Below are 12,354 nucleotides of genomic sequence, written 5' to 3'. Positions count from 1 at the left end.
TATGTATTACAGATAGTTCATGTGTCTTTGACTTTCGAACTCTCAGAATATAAATGATACTTATAAAATAAGTAAAGAAGTAGAGTAATATTTATGGCATGATTGATCAGTGCAGGTCGCAAGGACATCAATTATGCTAACTAAGCCAATTTATTATATATACTTTAATATCTTTTTGTATTTCAAAAAAATCATTTCAAAATTTCATAGGAAATTAAAAAGCTATATTTTTATACCTCAAACTCAATTAAGTAAAATTTTATCAACTTCATTATAATGAATTGTGATTAGAGATTCGAGTATAAGACAAATAATGTTAAAACTATAATTTGTATAGTGAGTAGGTGCGAAAAGATCCACCGATTATGTATTGAGAAAAATTATCATTTTCACCTTGAACTTGTCTCGAAAAGTTATTTACATACTCAATTATTGTCACGACCTAATACACACTTGTACTATATAAAAGTGAATTTATTTGCTCCCTAAAACTGACGTGGCAAACAAATTTAATTAAAATAAATATTAGGCGCGTTTAAGTCAAAATTAAAGCTAAAAAAAAGTCAAACCCCCCTTCCTATCCCAACCACCCACACCTCTTCTTCTTCATACCCCCACCCCTCTTCTTCACCACAATTTTGTTGGAAAGTAATGAACAAAAATTGCACCGCCACTGATTTTTTCACACCAATCAAAACATCGTTGAACAACCATCAAATCTCTATTAATTCTACTATCACCGTAAAAAATAACAATTTTATAACTCAATTTCACCATCTCTCTCATATCTTCATCACCTAATCCATCACCGACCACTATTATCAATTTCATCACCTACCACTATCAATTTCATCACAAAAACTACTATCAATATCATCACGAATAATTATTTTTTATAGTGAATTTATATGTGACAAATTTCATAAATTGAATGTTTAATTTAACAATTTTGATATAGGTTCTAGTAGTGGTGGTGGTGCGATATTGTTGTAGGATTTAGTAGTGGTGGTGGTGCGATTTTACTGTAGGATTTAATAGTGATGGTGATGCGAATTTATGGTGGTTCTTTGTAGGGTGTGCAAAAACTGAACTGACTAATAAATCGAACCGATAAAAATGTTATTGGGTTATTGGTATTGGGTTATTGGATTAATGATTTTTTATTGGGTTTATAAAAATTTTTATTGGGTAAATGATTCGGTTTCGGTTTTAGCTTATTGTGTTATCGGTTAAACCGATAACCCAATAAGGATACACTAAGTTATTGTTTTATCCTTGTTTATGTTATATGTATAAATCTCTCTCTATATATATATAGATTTATAGCTTAAAGCATTTATAGCTTCCAACAATTAGGATTTTTTTTTTCTAACTAACATTCAGTTCAAGTTTGAAGATTCTTGTAAACTAAAATGCCTTGAATAGGATTTTGGCGGTAACTAAGATTTCATTTTTTTTATGTTTGTTGTTACTATTTCTATTTTATAAGTATTTTCTTATTGGTTAAATCGAAAACCAAACCGTTAAGGACCAAAAATCGATAAACCGAAACCGATAAGAAAATATCTTATTGGTTGGTTATTGGTTTTACATATTTAAAAATCAAAAACCGATAAACCGAACCAACAACACATAAAACCGAACCGAACCAACCGATGCACACCCCTAGTTCTATGTAACTTTGGATGTTAACAATGGTGGTATTGTGATTTCGATGATAATTTTAGTAGTGAGTGTTTTAATTTTATAGTGGTTGTTTGTGATTTTTGTGATATCAATGAATGTGTTGTGATTTTGATAATGATATTCATGGTGGATTCTTAAAATTATCGTAGTGGAGATTTGAGTTTGATGGTGACGATGTCAATGGTGGTGTTTTAATGGTGGTTTTGATGAAGAAGAAACAATGGGTGACATAGATTTTTTTTTAAAGAAAAATTGACATAATATCTGATGTGGAAGTGACATGGCGATGATATGGCGCGAGTGTAAATCACTCTCCATCATGCGACTGGTTGTTTACGTTTTGAGGTGGAAATAAATTTACTTTTACATAGTACGGGTGTGTATTAGATCGCGACAATAGTTTAAGTATGTAAATGACTTTTTGAGACAAGTTTGAGGTGAAAATGATGACTTTTCCCGTTATGTATTTCCTCCTAGAAAATAGCTAGACTTTGGGCGTACTTCACCCAAAACTACACAAAACCTATAGAAATTAGAATTCGCCTGAAAATTTGAAAAACAAATTTTAAATTTTAGGGTGTGATAGAAATATAAAAAGAATAAGTAGATTTCTTACTTATTCTCTTTTATATTCGTTGCGTAAGTAAAATATATTATTCAATAATCTAGATAAATGTTATGAAAGGAAGGGAGTAAATGTGTGGTGGTGAGACGGGGGCTAGGGAGTAGGGAAAAAATGAAGTGTGATCGATCATTGATCAGTAAGGAATGACACTTGTGAAACTTATTTTTCATAGTTCCATTAAAAATATTTTTTCTCATTGTTAGGAATTTATTTTGCTAAAATATGTATTATTCAATTTAACCAATCAAAGATTAAAATTTGAATGAAATGTTTAGAGATACAATACCTATTTTAATTTACGATATTTATAGAGATACAATACCTATTTTAACATTCTCCTACACAAACTAAAATTTAAATACGTAATTGATCAAGCTAACTTAATGTTATCTTGTTCAAACTATAATTGGGGGAGATATACGTACAATTCCATTACATTAATTCGTATATTCTTTATTTTAATTTTTGGATCCTTCTTTCACCTTCTTCTCATCTAGCTTTGCTTATTTAATTCTACAAAAACTATTACAAGGGTGATATCGTTGGCATAATCGGGGACCAAAAGTTATTTTTCTTCTTCATATAAACAAAGAGTCCACAAAAGGCTATAAGTTACTATAGTTCGACCTACCAATTCTTCCCATGATTCTCAAAGAAATAGATAAACAGAAAAATATATTTTAAAATTAAAGAGTCCTAAAATATTTGGTAAGAGAACATATGGTAAAAGGTGAATTACTAATTAAGGAGTCTTAAAATATATAGTAAAAGATATTAAGAGAATTAATAAATGAGCCTTAAATTAAAGTATATGATAAGAGAAAAATATATTTTAAAAATTAACAAATTTTAAAATATGTGGTAAAAAGAAAATATATGATAAGAATTTCAAGATTTTCTGTCATCAAAATATATGTATTTTTATATGTTCTTAAGTTGATGATTTTTTTTAAAAAAAAGCCACTAAAGATATTTCATTAATTAATCAAAAGGAAAAGCAAAATATACAAAGCAGAACCAAGAAAAAGGTAATATAAATGTCTGGAAAAACAAAACAAAAGATAAAATTATGGGCTTCGTTTATTCAATTTGGTAAATAATGTATGGAAGAAAAATATTTATCATATTAGGTAAAAGAAAGGTTTTCAACTTTTATTAACTGAGAATATATCCTTTTTCTTTTACAACATATAATTCCAATATTTTTTTTTTATATTAGTCATTTACTAAAAATAGAAGAGGGGGTGAAGATCATTGTATAACTCTCTAACCAAGTTTACTTTACATTATTAATTTTTGTTTAGTATGTAGAGGTATGTTAAAAATAGAAATTTTCTTCTCATTTATGGAATTGTTCCTTTTCTTTTGTTGAGCGTGAAATTCTATACATTAATATTATTTAAAATCACATATTGATTATTGTGTAATCCTCTTACATATTTTTTTTAAAATACTTAGCTTTATTAATTATTTATTGTTAATATTATCAACTTTCACATATTTTACTATTTTATATTTGTTTGCACAATTTCATTGTTTGTAATCACATGTTAGAGGGACAATTAGAACTAATCTTGAGAAGAGTTTGCAAGAATATGAAAATGGTGTAAGGTTTTCAAGTCTTATAATTTTCTTTTGGCTGGTCTATTTGTTTTTTTTCAGGATTTAAAATTTAACTTTTGTAGAATTGTGTAGGCTAAATATGAAAAAATTATTGATAAGGAGTATTGTCCTCGAATGAACTCTACATGCAATTTCAACTTAATCAGGCTTTCTTGTCAATTTTGTGGGTCAGAACAACAGATTAAAAAATAAAAGACAAATGTATAGACTTACAACAATATTCAAGATTTTCAAACACTTACAATTAGCGTGACACACAAAACCATATATTTTCCAAGGACCTTACACTTAAAATGTTCAAGTTAATAATGCTGACATGACATACATACAAAACACATATCCTAAACTAATTAGTCTAAATACATAGCCAAAATTAAGGAAAAAAAGAAGAAGTACTAACGGGAATCTCATTAATGTTTTAGCAATTGAAATAATTGGAAATGCCGATATTGAAACGAAAATTTAAAACCATATATTCCTCTCCAATTATCATTAAACACAATAATATTTATAAAATGGAGTTCCAATAATCAAATAGCAATTCTTTAAATCCTCTAATCCCATTTGTTCAGCATTCCATAACTTGGAACTACATATAAGAAATTCTAAAAGTAACAAATTTAAAATAAAAAAGACACTATCAGAAAATTACTGATTTTCGAGAGACATCAGGTCAAAATTTGACTCATCGATAAGAAATTTGTTAAAAAAAAGAAAATCCAACAAAAACGTCATCGACAAGTCATATTTCGACAAATTCCACCAACAATTTTCATTAGAAATTAGTAATTTTCCGACAATGAGAACAACTACTAGTCCTCCTCCTCTTTTTTTTTTCTAAATAGAGTTTGAAATCCTACTACTACTTCTTAAATTAAATATATGAATTTAAAGAACAAATAAAAGAACCAAATTGAATTTACACAATTCTTGCATCAAAGCGAGAACCTTTTACCATCATAATCTTAAACTCTTCGAAGTTGATCATTCCATCACCATCACAATCCACACCGCTAATCATTTTCCGACATTCCGCCAATGAGCAATCTTCTCCCAGACTCTGGAGAACGGTTTGTAGCTCCTCAGCGGAGATTGATCCGTTTTTGTCCATGTCAAACACCGAGAATGCGTCCTTAAGGTTCTCCAATACCTTAAACATGTCATAAAAGTTGAGTGAATTATTATATGCAAAATAATTAATTTGAGAATTAAATTATTATTAAACAAAAAATACTTCATTCTTTTTTAAAATTAACTAACAACAAAATAATATAGCATAAGTGGAACAGGTTGTGTAAAATGCCAAATAACTTCTTTATGCTAAACTATTTCATTCCATTTATATGACATTTTCTCTTTTTTTCATTGTATTCATTCCATTTATATGACATTTTCTCTTTTTTTCATTGTATTTCAAAAAGTAATACTCTCTCCGTCTCAAATAAGTGTCTTGCTTTCTTTTTTTTAAGATTATATTGATAAATTTTTGAAGCTACATTAAATCAGATCAATTAAATATTTTAAAATTATAATTTAGATATTTAGAATAGAGTACTATAAGTGTAATTTTTCTTATATCAATATAATAAAAGTTATAAATTTTAAAATATTAATCAAAGTTTAGATAGTTTAAATATCGAGAAATGAAAACGACAAACAATTTGGACGGATAAATTTTATATCTAATCAAAAATCGTTAGTAGCTCTTAATAGAAACAAATTAAGAATAGTATGATTAAATAATTTTTAAATAAACAAAAAAAAGCCCTACTTATTTATTTTACTTATTTTTTACAACGGACAAAAGTTAATTATACCATCATAAAAATTGAAAAAAGTCATACCTCATCGGAATCGATATCCTTGGTATTAAGCTCAATAAATTCTTGCAAATCAATGAAGCCATCCCCATCCGAGTCCACTTCGCGTATCATGTCAATCAACTCCTCCTCTGTCACGGCGTGCCCAAGGCTCGCCATGATGGACCCCAATTCGGACGAACATATTTTTCCATCTCCATTCACATCGAATTTTTTGAACACTTGTTCTAGTTCCTCCTCGACCCTTGCACGTGAATCTATCGAAGATACCCTCGATAATATTACGGGCGTTGGATTTTCGTGAACGAAAGGGTTGTTTTTCCTAGAGGCACGCTTTTTCTTCATCTTGAATAGTGATTTCAACCCCATATTTAAAAACTTGGTTTCCACCAAATTAATGAATGAATAAATGAAACAAGAAGCAAGAAAACACCCTTGAATTTGTGTGAATTTTCTTTTCTCAAGAAGATAAGATAAGAATAGATAAAGAGAAAGGAGAGATAATTGGGGATCTTTATAAGGAATATTTCAAATTTTTTTGGTTTTTTTGAGTCCTTTTAGGAGTAGGAAGTTGAGATTTGGTTGATTTTTTATTTTTTTTTGGGTAAATTAAGATTAGGAAGGTATTTTTATTACGTGCATGCACGATAAGGACTGTATTGTCCGTACAATGCGGGAAAGATTTTATGAATTAGTTGTGATTTAAAGGCTAAGTACATGTGGAACGTTCGTATAAGATTCTTTTTCAGCTGTTTAAAGGGAAATATTTATTTTAGGATTTTACTTATTTATAGCTAATGATTTTATAGTAATTTACTATATATGTAGGATACATCAACTCCACGTGTTTGACCAACTTTCCAGAAGATTAAAAGTTCCTTTTCTAACTAAAAAAAAAAAAAAACTTATAATATTTAATAGTTAACCCTATTCGGTCAAATTTTAAGGAAAAACAAAACTAATATTTATTATAATATAGTACTAATTATTTTTGTGAAGCTGAAAATTAGACTCTCCCATTAAAGTGGAAACAGTTTTTAATTTTCTCTCAATGAATTAATGCTCTAGTATTAGAAAAAGTGCTCCACCATTTTTGTTTGTTTACTAAAAGAAGTACTTCCCAAATTGTTAAGTTAAACAAAAATTATAACTCTCCGAAAAAGAAAAGAAATAAACTATGTTTTTAAAAATCACCTTTGACTACAAAATAAACTTTTTAAAAAATAGTAAGTAAGTTCTAAGATTTTGACTGCACATATTAAGAAAAGGAAACTTGAACCGAAATAAGTCATTTTTTGAATCAATTCACCAAAGTAATTTGTTTTTTGAAAATTTTACAAAACTAGTATAAACGTTGTTCCCAATAACGTTTTATGTTTTAAAAAGGTTAACGGCTCAAACGAAATTGGCGTTAGACGTTAGAATATAAAACATTACTCACAGTAACGTTTTGACATAAAACGTTACTCTTGGTAACGTTTTAGACATAAGACGTTACCGCTAGTAACGTTCTCTGTAGCTCTGCCACCCAAGAATCTCTGTACAAATCTGACATTAAATACGTTATCACCAATATCGTTTTAGCTGTAAAACGTTACTCCGAATAACGATTCTATCAAATCAACCCAACAACTTTTTTCATCAAAATTTTGCCTTGAAATCGTAATCACTAGTCACATTTTTAGTTTAAAACGTTACTGTGAGTAACGTTTCTAGCGAATCAAATCACAGACCTGCAAAGTTTTAGGACAACAAATTATATAAGTGACGGTATGTATAGAATGTTCAAACACATTTTTACAATTCTAACCAAAGCTTTTGCTTATGTGCTTTATTCTAGAAACGACATTTACAAAGTTTTAATAGGTATGGCTAGCCAATATTTTGTAATGCATTAAAATTATTGTAATGTTTTAATAATTATAATACATATCTTATTTTTGTGTTTAGCAGAAAAATGGTTAATTTTGAAGAAAATGTGATGGTTGCTTTGTATTGAGGTGGTGAAATAATTTCTGAAATGAGAGGATTTAGATACAACGAAGATGCTAGAATGATTGTTAGCATGTCTATTTCAACTAGCTACGTTGAACTAGTTGCAATGTTGCATGAAAAAATGAGGACAAACGGTGAAAATATTCAAATGGATATTTCTGGAAAATATCCATGCTCATTTCAAGGTAACATTACAAGGTTTATTGAATTTAAAATAGAGAATGACCGGTCTTTGCTACAATTTTTTGTCATTCCTAAAAAATTTTCGAATAAAATTGATATAAATATTTTGGAGATGTATGTAAAGACTAGACCAACAAATCATGATAATCTATTTCAAATGAATGGTCAGCATGGTTATCATATGAATTTATTAGCTCAAAATTATGAATTTGCCATGCTCATCATCCTCATTTTGCATATACTGCAACCCCTAGTATCCATCAATCACTTGATGCAAGCCCTAACGAACATGAGTATCAATCATATGATGAAGGATTAAGTAGTCAAGGACACATTGAAAGTGGCCACAGACAATATGAGATCAGGTGGGTGATCTTTACTTTTTTTTTGAAACTATAAGAAATCTTATGCATCACTACTTCACTAATTCATTATTTTTTTTTCCGCAGAGAAGATGAGGATAACTTTGATTTGTGTAATGATGCACATGCTTAAATTTGTGATGAAAATTCGGAGAAAGATGAACCTTCAGAAGATGATGGAGAAAGTGAAATCTCAGAAAGTGAATCTGATGAAGATACCAATGATAGTGAAGATTTACCTCAAAATAATATTGGTGTAAATCTTCATAATCAATTTGGTCAAAGTGTGTCTGAAATGCAAAATCATGATATACCCTACTTTACAGCATTAGAGAATGAAGAAGATATTTTTATCTCTACCCATGAATCTGAGATGAATTGTTGTTCTGTTTAGTCTGACGATGAATTTTTTTTTTCTAAAAAGGAATGTGTTTTAGCAGCAAAGATAGATTGAAACGGGTTGTGACAATTTGGAGTTTGCGCAAAAATGAAGAATTCATAGTTGTAACATCAACCAAGAAACTATGAATTATCAGATGCAGGTTTCACGAATCATTAGGTTGTCGATGGTTTCTTCAAGGCCGAAAGATTGGAGGTAGCCTTGGAAGATAGAAAAGTATTTTGATAATCATAGATGTGAGACTGAAGGGCTTACTTTAGGTCACGCTAACCTAGATACCAATTTAATTGCATCTTTGCTTCTAAATCAAATACGTAAAAATCTTAAATTGTTGGTAGTAGATGTCATTTCTAAGGTTCATGAGATATTTGGTCATCAAGTAACATATAGGAAAGCGTGGCTTGGACGTCAACGAGCATTTAAATTGGTGTATGGTGATTTTCAGAAATCATTTAGTGAGCTTCCTAAGTTTTTTGCAGCTTTTCAACACTTTAACCATGGAACAATTGTAGAATGGAAACATGAAGAGTCAATGAGTTCGTTAGAGGTAAAAACATATAAATTTGTATTTTGGGCTTTCAATCCATGCATTGATGGATTTCGAACTTGTCGTCCAGTTATTTCAGTAGATGGAACCCACTTGTATGGTAAATATGAGATAAAATTATTAATTGCTGTTGGAATTGATGGAAATGATAACATTCTCCCTCTAGCATTTGCTATTGTTGACAGGGAATCGAAAGAGGCATGGAAATGGTTTTTTAGAAAACTAAGCGCACATGTAATAAAGGATAGAGAAGATGCATGTATTATCTCTGATAGGGCAAAAGGAATCTTAGCTAGTTTATCAGAGTTGTGGCAATTCCAGGAGCCTCGGGCCTTTCATCAATTTTGCGTAAGACATCTTAAGAGTAACTTTCAATCTTATTTTCCAAAGAGGAATCTCAGTGATTTGATGTGGAATGCTGCATCAACTCATCAAGTAAGGAAGTTCGAAGCTTTGATATGAGAATGATGATGGAAAAAGATGGGGAGTGTTGACAACAAATCTTTCAGAGTCTTTCAACGGCCTTCTAAAGAAAGCTCGAGGATTGCCTGTCACTGCCATGGTGAGACTTTCATTGGAGAAAATAGTTGAACGGTATACCCGTAGATCTCAAATAGTGCACCAACTTGTAGAGCAAAAGAAATTATGGACAAGCAGGTTCAAAGTAAACTGGGAGAAGAACTACGAAAGTTCAAAAAAACACTTTGTTTTTGATTGGAATATATCCACTGGGACATATGAGGTTAGATCTATTCAAGTTGATGGTACTGGTGGCAATCCTCATCGTGTTTCACTAAATGATAAAAAATGTGATTGTGGAAAATGGGCTAATTTGCACTTTTCGTGTTCACATGTCATGAAGGTTACTGAAAGAATGGGAGGACTGGCTAGAAATTTTGTTAGCGAGCATTTTACAACAGAGAATTATGTTGCTACATATTTTGGGTCATTCTCACCGGTTGGGCACGAGGCATATTGGCCATCTCCAAGTTTTATAATGAGAAGTAATGAATTCTATCGTCATCCTATGCGACAAAGGACAACTAGAGTACCTACTGAGATGGATCATGGTCCTGCAGTATATGGGCGAGCTTGCGGGTTGTGTAGACAGAATGGACATGATAGGAGCCGATGTCCAACTCATAATCAAACTTAAGTGGATACTCTTAAAATTTCTAACCGTTTTAAGTCTAATGAATTCTGTTTTGTGGATTATTTCTAAGTATAATAATTGTTTCTTGAATTAATTGAGTAGAAATCTTGTACCAACATTCCAGCTAGCATTTGTAGCATTAGTACTTAAGACATAAGAGTTGTTGGTGTTTTATGTGAAATGATTTTCGATAGAGTTTGCAACTCTTTTCTATCTTTCATATGTCATCTGTGAGTATTATGTTTCATCTTATAAAAGAACTTCATTCCAGCTAGCATTTGTAGCTATGCTTCGGTTTTTAGTAGTAGTATCATGATTCATAGCTGGTCAATACAATTTCTAGTAGCAATTGTACGGTGCTTTGTACTGTGTGTTTTTCCTGCTTACAAACGCACCTAAAGACAAATCAAATAACTTTCTAACACTTTTCTTCTGCTTCCTTAGCAACCAAACGTACCCAAGAAAAACGGCTAGACTATTGTAGGCTAGAATATTGTAAGGCACGTCAACAACTCAATCTTTGAAATTCCATAAGTTGTATAGTCTTCTATGAAATTCCATAAGAAAAAAAGACACTCTTTAGTTTACAGTGAAACCAGTGCAATATCTTACTGCTACAGGCTGGAGAATTTTCAGCCGCAGATTTTAAAACATCCTCTGAATTCAATCGTGCTAACGTCCATGGGCTAATCTTCACAACAGCTGGATTCTTTTTCTTAATTTGTTCTTCTGCCATTGACCTTTTACCAAGTGAACTGACTGATACGATGTCAGAAGGAACTACATCATACTGCAGGGGAACACCAAAAGATTAAACAAAAGTTAGTAAATTAACCTTTTTCTATGCACTTATACAAAAACATTAAAACATAAACTTTCCAGCTCAAGAGGTATACTTGATACTACACAATCCCTCTTATCCATGCCATACTGTTCTCGATCCTCTTAACTATAATCAGACCATATGAAGTTATACCGATCACAACCAGATAATCCCTTAATGGTTGTAACAGCCATACCAAAGAATCAACTCAAGAGGAACTGTTCAAGATTTGCTAAAATATCCTATAACTTTTGGCAACATAAGAGCCCTACCAAGCTCAAGATTAAACATAGTTTCTGTAATACCCTAGAAAATTTTCTTCGTAAAGATTTCATGAGAAACGTATCGAGTTCTACGCTTTAGAGCGATCCATAAATTTTTTGTGTAGTATTTCAAAGACGTTGACCTACCATTGCGTAGAGTATCACAGTAAAACGTGCAGGAAATTAAAATTACTGCAGCTAGGAGAATTTCAGGGTCAACTTCAAACGATCATAACTTCTTGTACATAATGATCTGGGTGATCTACTATATATCAACGGAAATCTCTGCAAGTCCTCTTTCTAATGAAATTGTTTTCATCCAATTTGACTATCAGAGAAAAAAGTTATAGTCAATCTAGTTCATCCTATCAAAAGAGAATTTTTGGGTTAACTTCAAACGACCATAAATCCTTGTACATAATGATCTGGGTGAGCTACTATATATCAACGGAAAGCTCTAAGAGTCCTCTTTCTAGTGAAATTAGTTTCATCTAATTTGACTATTGAAGTAAAACATTATGGTCGATCTACTACAACCTATCAAAACAGTCCACCAATAATTGAATGAATAAACTTCGATTTATATGATTATCTCAATGTTTTCATGATATGATTTAATAATTATCATTGCGAATTACACACTTTTACCATGAGGTGGTATTTTGAATGATTTTGGGACGTATGTCAAGATGGTATTTTGGAATAATATTTTGAGATATGTGTCAAGCTTTATGCTTCCCAATGACGATTTGAATTATTGAATATATATTTGAGACATGAGATGTCTTGATATCTATAATTGTAAATTTTATATTTTTATTTTGAATGATTTCGAGATATATGTTGAAATGGTATTTTGAAATGATTTTGAGAT

The 12,354-nt window shown here is 30.6% G+C and overlaps 2 protein-coding genes across 2 annotated transcripts; one reads left to right on the top strand and one right to left on the bottom strand.

Moving 5' to 3' along the window:
• Positions 1-4,681: 4,681 nt before the first annotated feature.
• LOC107872384 (probable calcium-binding protein CML25) lies at positions 4,682-6,319 on the bottom strand. Its single transcript, XM_016719118.2, has 2 exons — positions 5,779-6,319; positions 4,682-5,084 (listed from the first exon to the last, which is right to left on the bottom strand). Exons 1-2 carry the CDS (start codon positions 6,121-6,123, stop codon positions 4,854-4,856), a joined length of 576 nt encoding a protein of 191 aa, XP_016574604.1. The 5' UTR covers positions 6,124-6,319; the 3' UTR covers positions 4,682-4,853.
• Positions 6,320-7,774: 1,455 nt separating this feature from the next.
• On the top strand, positions 7,775-10,397 carry LOC107871739. Its single transcript, XM_016718630.2, has 4 exons — positions 7,775-7,934; positions 8,382-8,494; positions 9,140-9,676; positions 9,774-10,397. The coding sequence occupies exons 1-4, from the start codon at positions 7,775-7,777 to the stop codon at positions 10,395-10,397; spliced, it is 1,434 nt and encodes a 477-aa protein (XP_016574116.2).
• The last annotated feature ends 1,957 nt before the right edge of the window (positions 10,398-12,354 follow it).

The sequence above is a fragment of the Capsicum annuum genome, chromosome 5, assembly GCF_002878395.1.
Source record: "Capsicum annuum cultivar UCD-10X-F1 chromosome 5, UCD10Xv1.1, whole genome shotgun sequence".
Classification (NCBI taxonomy): Eukaryota; Viridiplantae; Streptophyta; class Magnoliopsida; order Solanales; family Solanaceae; genus Capsicum; species Capsicum annuum.
Note: the sequence above shows the minus strand (reverse complement) of the source record. Positions and strands in the feature narration are given on the sequence as shown.